This window comes from Schistocerca serialis, chromosome 8, assembly GCF_023864345.2.
Source record: "Schistocerca serialis cubense isolate TAMUIC-IGC-003099 chromosome 8, iqSchSeri2.2, whole genome shotgun sequence".
Lineage (NCBI taxonomy): Eukaryota > Metazoa > Arthropoda > Insecta > Orthoptera > Acrididae > Schistocerca > Schistocerca serialis.
In genome coordinates, this window is record NC_064645.1 from 452,581,023 (window position 1) to 452,601,911 (window position 20,889).

At 40.8% G+C, this 20,889-nt stretch overlaps 1 protein-coding gene across 1 annotated transcript in view; it reads right to left on the reverse strand.

The window, feature by feature from the left end:
* LOC126416633 (uncharacterized) overlaps window positions 1-20,889 on the reverse strand; it is a 276,018-nt gene that overhangs the window by 142,659 nt on the left and 112,470 nt on the right. Inside the window, exons 9-10 of the mRNA XM_050084398.1 lie at window positions 19,647-19,836; window positions 19,408-19,563 (exon numbers count right to left, since the gene is read on the reverse strand). Coding sequence (XP_049940355.1) covers window positions 19,408-19,563; window positions 19,647-19,836 — 346 coding nt within the window. The remainder of the gene's footprint in view (window positions 1-19,407; window positions 19,564-19,646; window positions 19,837-20,889) is intronic.

Below are 20,889 nucleotides of genomic sequence, written 5' to 3' on the forward strand. Positions count from 1 at the left end.
AGAAAAAAACAAAGATTAGGGTTATTCACCTCATTAATGACAAGGTCATTAGAAACAGTCAAAAACTGGTTTATGTGCAAGCCTTCTTTCATTGCGTGTATTTTGTGAAACACTGCAATAATTATACAAGAATATGTTTTAGTTTTGTTCGTGTTTTATTGCTTTGTAGCTTAGATTTTTAGCAGTTGCACTGTAACAACTCTAGAAAATAATTTGAAAGTTTGATTACTAATAAAAAGATTTTTGTGGTTTATGTCATAAACAGATGTGTGTTCCAGTACACTGATAGATATTCAGTTAAATCTAAAACAAAATCTTGAGGGCTAGCACTAACTACTAATGACCTGCAAGAGCATCACAAAGAAAATATGAAAACAACTGCTCATCAGAGGAAGGCCTACATACAGATGGAAACTCACAGGCAACCTCAAAAGAACAAACAAATACCTTTTGAGTGAAAGGCTGCTATATAATTACCATCAGCTGGTTTCTGTTAAGAAAGAAATATTAGGGTATAACATCTCATCAGAAAAAAAGTCATTAGAAATCAAGCACAAATGAACCATCAAGAAACCACAGAAAAAAACTAAATCTGGACCAATAGATAAGGCTTCAAACTCCAGATCTCATGAACATGAGTTCAGTCTCTTTACCACAGCAAAACAGCAGACGATTTCTGTTAGAAAGATTGGAATGGTATTTCCTGAGCCCAAATGAAACAGCAGATGACCACCTGCCCATTTGCCTGTAAGTCTCTCACTTGTAAATGAAGTAGATGCACCTAACATGATATACATCAGTACCATTTTACTGAACTCATAATAGAAGAATAGGTAGAGTGCATATGTACAAGAAAGTGGAATAAAGATCACACCTTTCAGTGTCACGATTCAATAAAAGTGCTTATAACAATATACAGGCTTTCAACCAAAAATGGTTTAACTTTGTAAGAAAATTTAATGGAATACTAATAAGTCTTAATGCAATAACTGAGAAGTAATTGTATGTGAAAATTTAAATACTGATTTTTGCCCTATAGTTCTAATCTGGGTTATTTAGAGTTGCTAATGTCTGGTTTTGACTGGATTCCAATAGTAGCATTCTGAACAAAAATCAAAACTCATTTTGCACAAAAGGGATAAATTATTTTGAAAATTAACTATCTTATATGAAATAGATGTTAGTCACACAATACATGATTATATATCATGATGGTCACGTGGCACCAGTACAGCACCCTATCAATCAGGTTTAACTAATAAGGGAAACACATGATTTAATAAAATCATAAATGCTAACTCAGTTTGGTATTCAGAGAGTATTTACAGGATGAATGATGGGAAAAGGTTTATCAAGGGAACACAGTAGATGAGACATATAATTATTTCCAAAATATTCTTATGATACTCTGAATAGGCCAGAAACAAAAGCAAGAGACACTGAAAGAAAGGGTGGTTAACACCTAAAAAAAGAAAAAGTATCTTGTGTCTGAAGAAAGAGTTTTATTTAGGGCAGATGATTAACCAATCAAGACTGAAAGATACACTATAATTGGTACTTCAGTACTATTCACTGTGTCATCAAAAACAGCAAACACCTTGTACCACATACAAAACTTTCAAGAACAAAGAAGAGATACTACTACATACTTCAGCCTTTTAGGAAAGACATCTCGGCTGGGTGAATGATTATAAAGGCAACTTGACGGTTGCACTATTACATCATTTACTGAAACACCAACACAGCATTAAGAATTAGTTCTTTCCAGTGAGCAAATATTTTTTGTGAGCTTTTTCAGAGGTGAGTTGAAAACCAGTAAATACTGGTGAACTCTGCACTGCCTGTCTAAATAAATCTAATGGATCAGCTTTTGGTATCTGTACTTTCTACTAATGTTAGAAAGAATTCATTGAACTTAGTGGCCAACGATTTCAATTTAACTTTATCTGTCTAGCACTACTGCTTTCAGTGACTGGGTACATTATTTGCTTTGCAGAAGTTATTCATATTATGCCTAATATTGCTCATGCAGTTTCATCAATAAGTCTCAAAGGCCATATTTGTGGATGAAGTGGGATCAAGGTGCCCACAAGTTACAGAATCTGCTAGTGATTCTGGTACATAAATATTCAGTCAGATCTTGATAAGATTTCAAAGTGGTGCAGAGATTGGCAACTTGCTTTAAATGTTCACAAATATAAAATTGTGCACTTTACAAATCGAAAAATGTAGTAGCGTATGGTTATAATATCAATGAGTCACTCTTAGAATCAGCCAACTCATACAAATACCTGTGTGTAACACTTCATAGGAATATGAAATGGAACGATCACGTAAGTTCAGTTATGGGTAAAGCAGGTGGAGACTTCGGTTTATTGTTAGAATACTGGGGAAGTGTAATCAATCTACAAAGGAGATTGCTTACAAATCACTTGTGTGACCAGTTCTAGGATACTGCTCAAGGGTATGGGACCCATACTAGATAGGCCTAACAGGGGATATTGAAAGCATACAGAGAAGAGCACCATGAATGGTTTGTTTAATCTGTGGGAGAGTGTCACAGAGATGTTAAAGGAATAGAACTGGAAGACTCTTGAAGAGAGACTAAACTATCCAGGAATATACTACAATCCCCTACGAGTTGCTCACACAGGGATCATGAAGATAAGATTAGAATAATTACTGCATGCACAGACGCATTCACACAATCACTCTTCCCGTGTTCCATCCATGGATGGAACAGGAAGAAACCCTAATAACCAGTACAATGGAACATACCCTCTGCCATGCACTTCAAGGTGGTTTGCAGAGTATACACATTTTAACTTTGTAAAAAGATGAACCAGATAGCCCTACTGATATGACATTTCTAAGGTTTTAAAATTTGTCATTTGTTATTGTTAAAACAATGGCAGTTCATATTAGTTATGTAGTTTATTACAGCATTAACAAAGCAAATGGATCCTTTCCAGCTGTTATGTTTTTCTCTTCCCCCCCCCCCCCCTCCCCCCCTCCCAAACTAGTATTAATTTTTTCCGAATTCTGTGATATCTTAGTGTGCACATTATATTCAAAAAAAATCTTGATATCGACTCAGGGCTTATATCCAAATTATCTTTATTACCTATTACAATCCCTTGGTTATCAGGAGATGGTGAACTATCTAGTTTGTCTAAAAACCATGCTACTTACAAAACATCAGTAATTTTAGATGTCATTGCCATTGTTCATATGTAAATATATACCTGGTATCATATATCCTGATTACTGACTCCCTAGTCAAGCATATCAAAAAGGTATATAAATAAGTGAAGTAGCCTTACAGCCAATGAGGAAAACATGTCTGCAACTGTTGCACTCATTTAGTTTCAGAGTAATTAGATTCCTCAGTAAAACGTATTTAGGCAAACTAGCCAACATAATCCAACAGAAATTCTTCTGGTATCTAAAAGTTCTCATTCTAACAAATCTTCTTCCCCTGTTCAGTTACTCAGAAATGCAAAGCTTTAATTGCAATTTGTGAAAAATCTAGTAAACAATAACAACTTTAGTTCTAATTATCGTAGTTTTATAAAATAGGCTTGTTGGGAGCCATTTTAGGCCAGTCTGCAGTGAGTTTCAATGGAGCAACATCTGTGAATATGTCCAAATTACAGGAGAATGTATTGCAGATAGGTCAGTACAAGTTACAAGTCAGAAAATGTAGCACAAGTCACACATATTTTGTGTCTGGGAGTTTATTTAATAATTCAGTGACTGTTTTAAATGATTAATCATACTGTGAATGTGTAATTATTATCATGGACTGTATCAAACTTCAAACTTTAATAACAATCACCTACTGTCCACAAAGTTTTTGTATTTATATGGCTGTTAAATTTCAAGCACATCAATTCAAGAACTTTATTCAGTGACTGCATTAATTATACAACAATGGGAAAAAATGCAGCACCAAAAAATAATTAAGAGTAATGAAATTTCTGGAATACATTTGTTTACATAACATATTTACGTGATTCACATCGCATACTGAAAACTGTAGAATACTAAAATTTGCATCAGCGTTTAGCTATGAAAAAGATCTGTTTTCACAGACTCTGCATAATTTGACATAAGTTTAAAGACATGCTCAAGTCAATTTGTCTAAGGAGAGGTTAAAATTTGAATAAGGGAATGAAAAATCCATACACAATTGTAAGAGGACCTCAAACCTGGCCACCCTTACTGTTAAGTCACTAACCAGGGAAACAGTACCAGTTGCAGGATGCCCATCTAATCACTTCCAGAGGCAACAAAATTTTGCTTTTCAATATTTCATATTATTATCAATCAAATCTTAAATTTTAAAATACTGTCATAATCTATTCCTTGCGAAAAATAACCTTATGGTAAAGGTTTAACACAGCAAGCCAAGTATTACAGTTAGAAACTATCCATACACGCTGAGGCAGCATTACTCGTGATGTGTAAATTACTTGTGCTTCATTCATCCATTATTTGAGAATGAGGGCACTAAAACCTTACACATCATTTCAACTCTTTTCTAAACATTGATGCCAACACTTCCCACTATATGATGAAAGGAAAAAAGTTTATCACTTACTATATTTTCACTGTTCATGCAGTAAAACCTCAAGCATCAGGCACAATGTTTCAATTTATTACTTCTCTAGTATTAAACCTCTTTGTAAAACATTCTGCTGATAGTATGCACATCACTGAATGTACCAGCACAATTATATGATTGTACAAAACACAGTTCAGAAAATATAATGTCATAAACATTGAAATGTGAGAAACGGATGTTTTATACACAGAAGTTTTGGAAAAAATGTAAAAGGGGGAGGGGTATTTGTACTGGTGTTCATATAAACTCAAACTAAAAAGCTGTCAGCTGTTTTATTGTTCTAAGGTGAACCAAAACCAACAAAATTGGTTTTTTCATGAAGCATTTTCAAAAGTTTCTTTTGTTACACTGAATATGTCACAACCACTGCTTTACAGGAGTGAAGAGAAGTTAATGGTGTGTGGTATACAGGAATTTATTTTCCACAACTCATTGGTGAAATCCAGAAAACAACAAGAAAGATAAGATCATTCTTCTTAACAATGCCAGATGTCACACACGAAGTCAATCACTCAGATTAATGTCTCATCACCCAAGTCCCCTGATTTATTGCCTCACGCCTCGTTTTGTTCCCTCGTATCAAACAAACTATTAGTACGATAATAGATGGAAACATTCCACGTGGGAAAAATTATATATAAAAACAAAGATGAGGTGACTTACCGAACGAAAGCACTGGCAGGTCGATAGACACACAAACAAACACAAACATACACACAAAATTCAAGCTTTCGCAACAAACTGTTGCCTCATCATATGTCTGCTTGTGTCTGTATGTGTGGATGGATATGTGCGTGTGTGCGAGTGTATACCTGTCCTTTTTTCCCCCTAAGGTAAGTCTTTCCGCTCCCGGGATTGGAATGACTCCTTACCCTCTCCCTTAAAACCCACTTCCTTTCGTCTTCCCCTCTCCTTCCCTCTTTCCTGATGAGGCAACAGTTTGTTGCGAAAGCTTGAATTTTGTGTGTATGTTTGTGTTTGTTTGTGTGTCTATCGACCTGCCAGGGCTTTCGTTCGGTAAGTCACCTCATCTTTGTTTTTATATAAACAATTAGTACGTAATGATAAGCACCTTTTCCAGAAGCTATTGAATACTTTGCAAAACAATGTTTTTGAGATTGCTACAATGGACTGGAAAAAAAGTTTCCAGAATGGATTGAGAGCATGCAAATGTGTATACATTTTAAAAGTGAATATTTACAGAAACAAAAACAGGTTTATACAAAAACAGTACCTTTCCTTTCATTGTTTTTGTAAATAAAGGTGCAATGAAAGGAAGAGAGAGTGAAGACAGGGAGACCAGGGAGTAGGACAAGAGTGTGGTTATGGTGAGCTTTCTCTGCTGCAAGCAGGGGAACTGACGTGTGATACACTATTTAGTAGGAGGTGTGGTTTACAGTTGCAGAAGGTCCACCGATGACACTTCCATGATCTGGGTCCTCACTCCTCCACAGGTTTGAAGCCTTTTCTCCTATCCATTAAACCTATTCCTCTTTAGCAGCGTGACACCTCTGTGGATGTTGACCTCCAACTCTCCAATGGGATCACAAAAAATCTCTATATATATATAATACCTACCAACAGCTAACAATACCTCCGCATTGATAACTGCCATCCAGTTCACATTAAAAAATCTCTACCCTGGAGCCTAGACATCTCTCTAAAATCACACACAATTCCTCATCCCACATGCTGAAGCTCTCATTACGGCCGTCACAAGCGTGCACCACTCTCAAAAACTATTCGACAATTAAATTTCCTATGTAATACCCATATATGCCCATATTTCTTCAGCCAGCAGCACTAATTAGCTGCAAATGAGCACACTTTTGATGCCAATACTGTGAAGGACTGGAACACCACCTAAGCGCACTTGCACATTCTGCCACTGCAGTGTTTGTACCTGGTGCAAGTGACGGCTGGGCAAAGCAAGAGCACTGCCGTCACATGCAGCCAGCATCCTGGCCAGCAAATATAAACACATCAGGTCGCTGTCAGTGGGGCCTCTTCCACTCGCATCTTCTCCGAGGTATGCAAATGTTCTCGAGTCACATCAGTTCCGTGCCAGTGTACATTAAGTAGTCAGTGGCAGGTTTTTACACTTGGGTTAATATTTCTCTAACTTTGTCAGTATTCAGTGTGCAGTTATCAGCCTATGTAATTTTTGTGCATGTAGCGGCTGTCAATAAAGAATGTAAGACAGCAGATTTGGCAACAAGCTAGTACGTTTTGCATGTGTCTTTTGAGAGTTACACAGATATGATGTTGATTCAGTTGTTACAACAACAGCATCAAACAGCTTGAGCAATAACAGCAGCCGTCAGACTTGATTCGTCAATTATTTACAAATTCCTGGGGGCACTGGCTCCCAGCCACTGCTGCATACACCGCACCCCCACACGATTCGTTATAGTCCCACTACCCATCATGCTTATACATATGTGCTGCCACAATTCCCCATTGGCTGTAATCCAGAATTTGACAAAAAAGAAGTTACTTTATCAGTGTTGGATCTTATGAATTCCACAGCCTTTAATGATGGTTGGTGAATGACACAATTTTTGGCTGGGTGTCAGTCATCAACCACTAAAACAGAAGTTGTGTGCTCCCAAATCAATGATTATGTGCATCAGGCATCAGAAAAGCTCCCAATGAGAACAAAGTGCATAGTTGGCCCAAATGGCTGCCTTCTACAGGCCCGCACCACAATTTTTTCCTTCTTAGGTATTGCCTGGTGCTGGTTGATGGAACACTCCTCCTTAGTAGGATCCAGATGAAGTCCGCATTGTCATCCCAGCATTCCTGGACTCTTGTGCATCTCCACTGAGGCATACCCCACATGAAAATGCTAGCGAGCCACTTGTCTACTGGCCTGAATTGATTCGGTGATTGAAAAGCTTGTCCATAGGTGCATTCAGTGTGCTGAGCAACAGGCAGCCCCCCCTCCCCCCCCCCCAACTTTTGATTTGTGGCCCATTCCCAATCAGCCATGGGACTGCTCCACATGACTTTTCCAGGTTCTTTCTGTCATTCCATGGTGTTAGTAGTGGTAGATGGGGTGTCAAATTACCCATACATCTTGTGCACATGCTCTCCCTCTGCAGAAACTACTGTGCGGGCTTGTGATGCAGAGTTTTGCAACTGAAGGATTGCCACAGATGATCGTCCACAATATTAGCCCACAGTTTGCCTAGGCATTGTTCCATGATTTCTGCATCCAGAACGGTATCACTCAACGGCAGACACACTTGCCAATATGGCACTGCCTCTGCTCCTCAGCACCTACAGAACCAACCTCTGAACGGCCACAGTCCAACGGGTGTTCTCTGTAGCCGACAACCCTAAATTCTGCTACACTGCTGCAACCTGTGGCACAGACGCACTCTTCACGATATGCTGTGACCGATCCAGTCCATATGTTCACCTTCGGTTGGTGGCCAGGACAGTTGCTGGCTGTGGTTCAGCAAATGCACGATTAGTAATGGTCACTGTGGATGTCATTGGGGCATCACTCTCCCACCATCGAAATCAACTGTGGCCTTATTGGGGGATAAACCTGCCACAGCTGCAGCGGACACTGTCCAAGGGACTTCCTGCAGGCACTATACCCTCCCCGAGACCCGAGCTCGATCCTTGGACGTGCCGGTGGGCATGACAACGTCAAGATAGAGCTGCTGCCTGCCCTGGGCCCTCGATTGGTGTCTGACAGAAAATTCCTGGATGCCGCCCACTCATCAGAGCAACGGGTGGATGTTCCCCTCTCACTGTTGCTTCCATCTCTCACTGGCATAGGTCCACAAAGCACCCACGTGTGAGTTCATCACTGCGTCCAGCGCACCATCGTTCGGGCCACTTGCACCTACACACTCTGCCTGGATGGAGACAGCTGAAGGCCAATCCCCACTAGGTGATCCCTCTTCAGATGCTTACGAGCTGATGGAAACTGACACAGTAACCATGCAGCTGCCATCGCACCACTGCTGTCGTTGACACCGGGTCACCTGGCCGAATCTGGTGGCTTCTTCACCTTTGTCGACCTTCCACCAGAAGTGATCCAGCTGGTGTGGTCTTCCTTTCTCACGCGTCAGTACCAGTGGAGGCAGCTCTGCAGAAGAGTGGAGGAATGTAGCAGCACGCTGTGCAATCTGCCAACGCAGCATTTTTATCTGGCACCAGCAGCAGTCAGGGGGAAGCAAGAGCACCACCATCACTGGCAGGCAGCCAGCGCGCTGACTGGCTAATACTGACATGACGGGCCTCTCCCGGTGGTGCCTCATCCACTTGCATCTTTCTCCACTGTGCAGAAACATACTCAAGTCAGACTAGCTCTGTGCCGAAGTGCATTCATTCAGTTGTTGGTGATTGGACTCTGTACTTGGACAGTTAATATTTGTGTTAATGTTTCTCTGACCTTGTCAATATTTGGCTTACAGTTATCAGTTGACATATTTTTTGTGTATTTAGAGGCTGTCAATAAAGAGTGTAGATACAACAAGCAGCACAACCGCACCTCCCACCACGCTCTGATGATCTTTCAATATGCCCTGAAATGAGGAACATTCTTTATAAAATATGTTCCACCTCTTCCAAAGTGGTATTCTACTGACCATCCAAGCTATGAAATATCCTAATCCATCCTTACTTCACACGCAGTGCATACTCAATGGTAACGAATAACATCCTCAAGAAAGACATGTGCAAGACATGTTCCACGCATCCACCCAGCTGATTTAATTCCTATCATCTAACAGGCATATCCTGCCCCATCAAAGGCAAGAGCACCTGTGAAGTCAGTCATGTCATTCTCTAACTGTTGTAACTTTTGAACACACTTTCATATGGGCATGACCATCAACAAGTTGTCCACCAGAATGAAGTGTCACCAGCAAACTGTGGGCAAATGCAAAGTTGCCCATCCAGTGGGAAAGTCTGTTACTGAGCACGAAAGGCTCCACTTCAACAGACGTTTCACGACCATGCCACCTTTATCAACCACTCGCCCCTCCTCGATTATACCTACTCCAAATCTCGTGGCCGGAGCTGTATATCCACTATCCCCTAACACCTCCCACACCACATCCCTTTCACTGTCTCCATACCTTGCAGCCTCTTCACCTCCTACACTGACTTCACTCATGTCTGATTCATCTATCCATTAATTGACATCAGGAATCTCTGGGGTCTGCCTTTTTCCCTGTTCTATCTTGCTCCCCACATACTGATTTAAAGCTCTTATTTTCTCATTTACCACAGATGACTTCTCCTGCTAGCTACAGACAAGCTCACCAGCACTAATTTCTATCCACTTCTCTTATCCATCAACTTCCCCTTCCCTCCTCCTCCTCATTATCCACTCCATCCACCACATTCACCCTTGTCAGATTGCGATTCGAAGACAATATAAGTATATATCTGTGTGTGTGTGTGTGTGTGTGTGTGTGTGTGTGTGTGTGTGTGTGTGTTTGCATCCACAATTCATCCTCTGGGAATCACACAGGTGCAATGACGTAAAAAGTATAAGTATTGTGAGGCAGGTGGATTGTGCTACATCAATTGCTGCTAAAGATGACATTGTTCCAGAAGAAGAATGGAGCAGGACCACGGATATCCCAGAAAATGTGACGTTCCAAAACTTCATTTCTTGTGGTGATGATATCCTTACCTCCATACTGAAATGAATATATGTGATATACGTGAAGCGCTTGTGAAGGAAGACTGTGAGGTAGAAACTGGTACTGGTAGTGGTGGTGGTGGTGGTGGTGGTGGTGGTGGTGGTGATAATGAACAAGAATAAGAAGAAGAATATAAGAAGAAAAAGATGGAGAAGAAGAAGAGGTCATTGCAAAAGTGTCGTAGCTGCTGTGCAAGGAGCTGATACCATTAGGAAATACTTTTCCTCTTTATTGTATGAACGAAAGTTCTTGTTGAATGTAGAAGCTTTTGGATTAAAGGAGACAACTCACTGAAAATCAGAAGCATCGAGTTGTCGACCAGCGTGCATGTGCCCACAAAAACACACACACACACACACACACACACACACACACACACACACACAAGGACAAGACAAGCAATTCTTCTTATTAAAAGAAAGTGATGTGTGTAAAGTGTGATTTTATATCACCAAAACATGCTTGGATTACGATTCCAGGTCACTTGTCCTGTGTGCTTGGGCAAAATCCCCCATTTAAGGAAAAAATATTTGTGAACCCATCGATTCATTAAAAATGGATTTTACTGTAATTATAGACTACTCCTTTTGAAAAAAAAAAGTATTTCAAAGATTATACTGATATGGACAAAGATTATACTGATATGGACACACAATTTTTAAAGGATGTTAAAAAATGTTATCAGATTAATTAGCTATACATATTGCTGTAGGTGGCTTAAACATGTTAAAGACAGCAGAAATCTCACACAATACTTGGAAGAAGCTCATGAGGAGAGTGTCAATGCAGTGATTTGCAGGGTTCACTGGTTAAAATTTCAAAATGTTCATACTGATGAACACATCAGAATACAATCATGCAGTGTCATTTTAATAACCAAACTTCACACAAAAATCAAACAATGGAAAATCCAGGATGGAATAATGACAATATTATGAAAACAGTAGATTCCTACACACCATACTGAAGAGATATTGAGTCACAGGCAGGCACAACAAAAAAAGGTTATACATTTAAACTTTCGGCCACAAGGCCTTCTTCTAAAGTAGACGGCACACACACACACACACACACACACACACACACACACACACACACAACCACTGTCTCTGGCCTCAGCCAGAGTGTGTGTTTTCTACTTTAGAAAAAGGCCTTTTGGCTGAAAACTTAAATGTACAGTAGTCTTTCTGTTGTGCCTGTCTGTGACTCAACATCTCCCCTACAGGGTGAGTAGCAAGTTACCCTTTCAAAATATTGTCATTAAACAGTAAAATCTGTCGAACAGGACAAAACTGTCATATTCTTTAGGAGAAAAGTGTCATCAGTTAATGCAATCATGTCTGAACTGAGGAGACATCAACCTGCTGGTGACGAAGTCCCTTTAATTGGAAAGGCACTGTGCATCAAAAGCTCATATACCATACAGTAAACAAAGTACTTCACCACAGGATTTTAGCTTGTTTAGAAGAAGCTGTGCGCAGGAAAACATTTAGGGTGTGTAAAAATCAACTGTCAGAGTGAAATCACTACATACTGGCTTATACATCACACAACCACATACTGTTTCATACATCACTTCTTATACATATTTTCTGGCAAAACATTGCACCAATGTTGCACTCAGTTCATACAATTCCTCCAACTTAGTTGTGATACATTTTTTTCACATCCGCATATTCAAAAATGCACTATGTTGAAAGATCGTTTGATTTGGCAAAATCCAAGAAATATGACGAGGTAACTTTACTACGTCACCTTCACGTAAATATTCAAGGAAGTGTTACAAAAACTGACGAAATTTTGGACCTCTGTGCACAAGAGGCAAGGACTACTTTGAAGGGTCTAGCCTTTAAAGCACTACAAGATGATAAAAGAAATTTCACAACACAAGTCTGATCTTTTTCATTTCTTCCTTTTTGGATTACCCCCTCTACAGTCATTTAGTCTCTCACATTTGAATTTTATAGTCAAAGATTTGATATTACAGGCAGAGGGTGGCTTCATCTGAGTCATGGATAACACTCTGCTGACACCTTTTGAGCACACTGGGTGCAGCTGTTTGCAAACTGTGGTTCGTGTAGGCATGGTTTCAGTTTCCTGAGGCTGCAGTTGTGTGCGCGAGTTGCTTTTGTGTGTGTGTGTGTGTGTGTGTGTGTGTGTGTTTTTCTATTGTTGACGAAGGCCTTAATGGCTGAAAGCTTTAATTGTAAGAGTCTTTTTGTTGTGCCCATCTGCAACTCAGTATCTCCACTATATGGTGAGTAACAACTTTCCTTTCCATAATATTGTCATAAAATATCTACGAGTGTCTATCTAGAATGACATTCAACGGAGTGACAACATATAAAAAAGGGGGTGAAGCAAATGCCTGACTGAGATGCACAGGAAAAATCTTGAGAAAATGTAATTCATAAAATAAGTGGGTTACAAGGCATTGTTCAACTGATTCCTGAGTACAGACCATCAGACTGTGACCTTAACTGAGTTGGATTATTAGAAGAGATAGAGAAGATATAATGAAGGGAGGCACATTCTGTCACTGGATCGTTCAGTCCACTCAGAAGTGTTACAGAGATGCTCAACAAATGCTAGTGGACAATGTGCATCACGGAGAGGTTAACAATTGAAATTTTGAGAGTCCTTTCTAGGAAGAATGACAATATTATGAAAAGGGTATACTGCTGCTCACCATACAGTGGAGATGTTGAGTCACAGAGAGGCACAACAAAAAGCCTGCTAAGCACTTAAGCTTTTGGTGAAAAGAACTTCTTCAAAAGCTGATAACACACACACACACACACACACACACACACACACACACACACACTAGCCACTGAGACCAGACTGCAGCAAAAATGCATGATGGGAGGAACAGTCTGGATGTTGGGGTTAAGGAGAAGGCTGGGGTGGGACAGCAGGGCAGCTGTAAGCGACGGTAAAGTGCTACTTGTGGGAGCATACAAGGATGTGGTGGTGAGAGGATAATGGCAGCTAGGTGCAGTCGGGATGTCAAAAGAAGGACAGATGGGTAGGAAAGGGAGCAGAAATGGAGAGAAATAAAAGGAATGTTGGTGCATTGATGGACCAGAAGGCTGTGTAGTGCTGGAGTGGGGACAAGGAAATAGATATCTGGCTGAAGGACAGTAACTAACAAAGGTTCAGGCCAGGGGGAGTTAGGGGAACATAGGATATATTGCAGGGAGAGTTTGCACTTGTACAATTCAGAAAAGCTGGTATTGGTGGGGAGGATCTACATGGCACAGGCTGTGAAGCAGTCAGTTAAGTGAAGAATGTTGCATTGTGCAGTGTGCTCAGCATCTGGGTGGTCCAGCTATTTCTTAGCTACAGTCTGTCAGTGGTCATTCAACCAGACAGACAGCTTGTTGGTTGTTATGCCCACGTTGAATGCAGCACAGTGGTTGCAACTTAGCTTGTAGACCACATGACTGCTTTCACAAGTAGCCCTGCCTTTGATGGGATAAGTGGTGCGAGGATGTATGCGACAGGTCTTGCAACTATGTCTATTAAGGGGTGTGAGCCATGAAGCAAGAGGTTGGAACCAAGGGAGGAGTAGCGATAGACGAGAATACTGTGTAGGTTTGGTGGATAGCAGCATATCCCTATGAAAGGGGTGGAAAGGATGGGGGTAACACATCCCTCATTTCAGGGCACGACAAGAGGTACTCAAAACCCTGGCGGAGAATGTGATTCAACTGCTCCAGTTCTGGTAATGAGCCATGAATGCTCATTTGTGGCCGGATGGCAGGACTTTGGGAGGTATTGGGTGACTAGAGAGACAAAATATGGGAGATCTGTTTCGGTACAAGGTTGGGAGGGTAATTTCGGTCTGTGAAGGCCTCAGGGAGACCCTCGGTTTATTTCGAGAGGGACTGCTTGTCACTACAGACTCGACAGCTGTGGGTGCCTCGGCTGTAGCGAAGGAACTTCTTTTATGGAATAGGAGGCAGCTGTTGAAGTGAAGGAATTGCTGGTGGTTGCCAGGTTTGATAAGCGTGGAGATACTGATGGAACCATCTTTGAGGTGGAGGTCAACATCAAGGAAGGTGGCTTGTTGAGTTGAGGAGAACCAGGTGAAGTGATTGGAGGTGAAGGTGTTGATGTTCTGAAGGGATATGGATAGGATGTCCTCACCCTCAGTCGAGATTCCCAAGATGTCATCAATGAAGCTGAACCAGATGAAGCATTTGGGACTGTGGGCAGTTACGAAGTTCCTGTTCCTGTACCACATGGAGCTCTGCTCATCTCTACTGACGCCCCCTCCCTTTACACCAATATTCCTAATGCCGATAGTGTTGTCACTATTGAACACTACCTTTCCCAATGCCCTACGGATTCCAAAATGACAACAGATTCCTAGTCACCATGACAAACTAAATCCTCACCAACAATTACTTCGCCTCTGAAGTCATCACCTACAAACAAATTCATGGTACATCAATGGGCACCCACATGGCACCATCCTACACCACCCTGTTCATGAGGCATCTAGAGGAATTCTTCCCAACCACCCAGAATCCCAAACCATCACCTGGATTGTTGAGTGTCATCAACACGGGATTTCAAATTGATTCCACATTTCTAGATTCCCAGAAGGCTTTTGACACCACACCTCACAAGTGGCTTGTAATCAAATTAAGCGCTAATGGAATATTGTCTCAGTTATGCGACTGTGCTCACGGTTTCCTGTCACGAGGTCAGAGTTCGTAGTAACTGATAGAAAGTCATTGAGTAAAACAAGAGATTTCTGTCTTTCTGCAAGGTAGTCTTATAGCCCTCTGTTGTTCCTTATCTGTAGAAACAATTTGGGAGACAATCTGAGCAGCTGTCTTAGGTTGTTTGCAGAAGATGCTGTCATTATTATCTAGTAAACTCATCAGAAGAAATTACAAAATGATTTTTGATAAGATGCCTGTATGCTGTGAAAAATGGCAACTGACACTAAATAATGAACCTGACTGACAGTTAAGTGAAGACATTGTCAAGACCTATTGAACAGGATCTCCCAGCATGCAGGTAAGTACGAAATACCCAAAATATGCGGTAGGCAGGTAGCAAGCATGTTTTCCAGCCATAGAATAAACATCAATACAGTAGTTACATGTGCAATGAAATGCTCACTCAATTCAAACTAAAGCATTAATGTCCATTCTGTGACTGGAAAATTTGTTTGCTATTGCCAGCCATACATTTTGGTGATTTTGTACTTACCTGCATGCTGGGACATCCAGTTCACTACAGCTCGAAAATGTCTTCACTCAACTCAGTCTGAATGTATCCTACATTAATGTACTTGATAATGACTTAAGGGCGAAACCATGACAGTACAGTAGAGTCCCATTAATCCGAACTAATTGGGATCGGACCTTGTTCGGATTACCGATTTGTTCGGATTAGCCGGAATTACAGTGACAAGTTTCTAGAATGAAGTATACCAAGCAGATAAGTAGGTACATCATGATAACAAATGGGAACAAGTGTGAGAACAATGGCTCACTCTCACTCCCTGCCCTTGCTGTTGTTCAATGTTGAGATCTTTGTAGTGCCTGAGGTCAGTGCATTGCCAGTTGGCTTGCAAAGCACTTCGTTATGTTAGTTATCAATCGCTGGCACGAGTAACAGTTGTATTGTATTCGTTCAGGTATAGTGGTGTACATATTTTCGTCATGAGTAAACTGAAACATACAACGTTAACTCTCAAAGAAAAACTGAACACTTTGAAGTGGATAGACAATGGTGAGAATGTATCTAAACTGGCAACGGAACTGGGTGTTGGTAAAGCAACATCTTTGAGAAAAACACTCAAAATTCAGCAAACTATGAAACAGTCCCAGTATGATAAAGCGGATGAAGCTCTTTTCCTTTGGTTTACGTAGGAAAGAGAAAGGGGAATTCCTTTGAGTGGAGCACTGGTTCAGGAGAAGGCTGTTTACCTGAACAAGTTAATGAATGGTGATGACTCTTTTAGTGCTAGTATGGGTTGGTTGGACAGATTCAAAAAACATCATGGAATCCATCTGCTAACAATTATAGGAGAGAAGCTTTCTTCTGGCGAAGGAATACTTGGGTGAGTTTGGAAAAATTACAAGAGAGAGAATATATTCTCCCCAATAAATTTATAACACTGATGAGACTGGCCTTAATTTTGGGGCATTGCTAACAAATAGCCTGGCAACAAAAGCAGAAGACCATGCTCCCGGTTTTAAAATGTGCAAAGATCATGTGACTTTATTAGTGTGCAGCAACGCTGCTAGTAATCACAAGCTGCTTTTAATGCTCATTGGCAAATCTGCTGAGCCCAGAGCTTTTAAGAACTGCAACATGAAGTCCCTGCCCGTATAATATTGCAACCAGAAAAAAAGCATGGATGGATGGTAAGCTGTTCAAAGAATTGTTTCACAGCCAGTTTGTTCCCTCTGTTTGACGGTTTTCTAAGGAAAATCATTTGTCTCCCCATGCACTCCTTTTGATTGATAACACTCCATCTCACCCCAGCACTGAGGAATTATATGATGGAGAAATTGTGACGAAGTTTTTGCCGCCGAATGTTACACCACTTCTACAGCCGATGGACCAGGGCTTACAGCTAACATTAAAACTGATTTACAGAAAACAATTTTTAAGAATGCTTTCCAAGATGATAGTATTCCTTTAGTGGACAAAATAAAAAAGACCAATGTGAAGTATGTTGTTTATTGGGCTGCTGAGGTATGGAAGAATATTTCAGAAAATACTCTGAGAGAATCATGCAGAAAACTGTGGACATCTCTTGAATTTCAGGACAACCTAGTGGAAAATGAAGAGGAAAATCTACTACAAATTATACAGACAATCCCTGGATGTGAAGAAGCTAGTGAAAGAGACATAGATGAGCGGATGGCAGCGGATGGAACATGTGTGGAGAACCTTACTCATGCTGATTTAGTTGCTACTGTGACTCAAGACCAGGAAGAAGTGGACTGGTGTGACGGAAGTGACAATGAGCCTGAAAGCAACAAAGGAGAGCTGGTGCCACACAGTGACGCAGCAGAAGCCCTTGACCTCGCGCTATATTGTATGGAGCAACAGCCCACTGCTACACCTGCTGATTTGATGTTTATGAGACAATGGCACAACTATGTGTCATATAACAGACTGTCTTCATTACGCCAAAAAACAATGACAGTTTTTGTCATCTAAAAAGTAGGGATAAAATGTCCACTATATTTTAGTAAGTTTGACAGCTTCTCTTTCATTGTTATGCATTGTTTAAACCGAATGTTTTCTTGCCAGTTTTTCTAATACATGTATACTGTACTGTGTAAATTAAAATAGTGTGTATGTAGAGCAGTTTACCACACAGTTTTCCATACTTAGACAAACATTTTTCATGTTCAGATTAACCGAACGTTCAGATTACCGGAGTTCGAATTAGCAGGACTCTGCTGTAACATAAAATAAAGAAGTTTGTACAGTCAAATAGTGAAAATACCATTCAACAAATTGTGTTAGTTCGAATGGGAAATTTCTGAACATCTATCCTGCTACTATTTCAAGCAACAGATTATTCTGCAGAAAGAATTTGTCTGCTTGTTAAGAGATACTATAAATGCTTACATCTGAACAGTGATAATGTGCTAAAGCAATGCAAAGGCTCATTTTTGAAACAATGGAAAATCTGGGGTGAGATAATAGCAATATGAAATTGATAGGCTGCTACTCATAATATGAAGAATTAATGATTGGTAGAAAGGCATACTGGGGAAGGTGAAAAACCGCTTGGATATTATTCAGCAACTGGGTTAAGTCCTTCGTCAGATGTAGACCAAACCAACCCCCCCCCCCCTCCCCCCCCCCCCCCCCCACACACACACACACACACGGACACCATTGTCTCCAGGAGTGAAACCCTTAGTGTAGACAGACAGCGGTGGCCGTGTGTGTGTGTGTGTGTGTGTGTGTGTGTGTGTGTGTGTGTGTGTGTGTCTGTGTGTGTGTGTGTGTGTGTGTGTGTGTGTGTGTGCTCAAGCTATGGATGTGAAAATGTATGGGTGTTTTATCTACAAATCAAACAATGGAAAATCCACGACTGAATGTAACAATGTTGTGTAAAGGAAAGTGGCCACTTACCACATAGCGGAGATACTGTATTGCAGATAGGCACAACAAAAAGACTGTCACAAATAAAGCTTTCAGCCACTAAGGCCTTCACCAAAATAGAAGACACACATGCACGCACGCACACGCACGCGCGCACACACACACACACGCACACACACACACACACACACACACACACACACACACACACACACACACACACCAACACAAATGCAACTCACACAAACATGACTGCAGTTTCAGACAACTGAAGCCACCCGAGACTGCAGCTGTGTGTGTGTGTATGTGTGTGTTTTGTCTCTTGTTGACAAAGGCCTTACTGGCCGAAAGCTTTATTTGTGACACTCTTTTTGTTGTGCCTATCTGCAACTCAGCATCTCTACTATATGGTGAGTGGCAACTTTCCTTTTCATAAGATTGTGTTTTTTGTACATCTGATGAAGAAGTTAGCTCTGGCAGCTGAATAATATCTGGCAGTCTGGTTTCAATGTGACTGTTAGCCACTCAATGCATCCACTATGTGCCAAGTAGTAATGTAGTTATAATATTTGTAAAAAAGTAGTTATTCCAAAATTTTATTTATAGGCCATTGGAGATTACTTTCCGGAAAACCCCGTTATTTTAAACTGATAGGATCATGCGCCACGTGGTTCTTCATACCAAGCTGCTTGAACCAGTATGTTTTCTGTTTCAGAGGTTTTAGCAGGTACCACTTTGCCTCTGCAGATTTACACTGTAATTCCATCCATCGCTAATAATTGTCCTAAGTAGCAGTTCTTTTCATCTCCTTCCACAAGCTGCATACAATATCATTACAGATTAACGTGCAAAAACTGAAAATCTGTGCTTAAGTCTAACAAAACTGAATACATAATACATAATTTTTTATGAATATGTAAAATAATCTTTGCTATTTAACTAGATTCTGACAACAATGAACTTGAAAAACCTTTCAATGTCAGCTTTTGCACTCAGTTTGCATGTACTAACCATCTGTCTTTAAATTATGAGCAGTACTCCTATCACCGGACACAGGTTGTTGTTGCATTACACCAAGAGTATCCTCAGTAACTTTCCACCCATCCAGGTGAAACACATCACTGGTTTCAGCCACAGGTATTACTTTCATTGAGTCACCAGCACAACCTATAAAATAAAATGCAAAGTAACTTCTTTATAAATGGACATGACTTCTTGTTGATGGGAACAAAATACATCAAATTACTAACCGTTACTGGTACAAGTACCAACAATTAGATTTAATGTAGATGCCCTTCCAGTTCTTGCATACAACACTGGTGGGACACCAAATTCTTTAGTGATAGCCAAAAGAAGAGTATCCAGTCTGTCAGGTAGCCTTTCCCACCGGACACTCAGACCAGGATGATCTTCATTCTCAACTTGATCACCTTCATTACTCTGCATAAAAGTGAAAAAGATATCATCATAATTTTGAAGTCAATGTGAATATATTTCAGTGCAAAGTATGCTAAATGGATGTGGAACAGAAAAACATAAGAATCTGAAAATCAAAACGTTATCAGCAGCAGGCAAGCAAATGTGAAAGGTAACCTTGGTAACAATTAATATGGGTTATCAGGTTTTCATGGCAGATGAAAGTTGTGTGCCTGCAGAAGAACACATGTGCTCTCTCCCATTCCCGTTTCCCTCTCCTTGCCACACCCCTTCCTCAAAGGAAAAACACACACACGCACACACACAGGGTGAAGAGAAATTCGCGCACTCGGGCTTCGCAGTGCGACTCCTCACATGCCAGCAATAAAAAAATGTCTGTCACAAAATTTCATCCAGCAAGTACATCCGGCAGAAAAAGGACGTCAAAGAGTGGCAATATGGCAACACTGTAACCACATGTATGGTAACTACCTCTGTCAGCACATGTTGGCCGTGCTGTACAGTTGCTGCAGTGGATAGAGTTTTGGCTTAGTTTGCAGGTGGTCAAGGACTCGTCCCTGGGTTAGGTTGGACAATCTCTATCACGTAGTGGTGGAAGGAGAGAACCTGACTTCTGAAGGCACAGCACCAGATGACGAAATACATGTTTATCTGGATGGCATCAATGAGGATATCCAGCAACGTATTCACAAGCAGCAAAACCAGTCCAGTTAACAGATGCACCACGGACCAGAAGCATATCCACATATTCATCGTTTGTGTATGCCATACATCTGCCACACTGGTTTAGAGGTTTACAATGAGAAAATTCGATGTGTGTACACATGTACACTGGAGTCTGTCATGGGCATGTTACTCCGCTCGCAACTAGTCCCTGTCTGTTGGGCAGGGCATGCGGTACAAACACGCTGTCAGTCCTGCGCGCTGTTCCACATAATGTTCTTTACCCATCTAACAGATATTGTTTTGCATGGTTCATCCTGACACTGCTAATGTGAAACGTTCAGTTTCTAATTACACTGCTTCCCTAATGTTAATAGATGTGATGTTCCCACA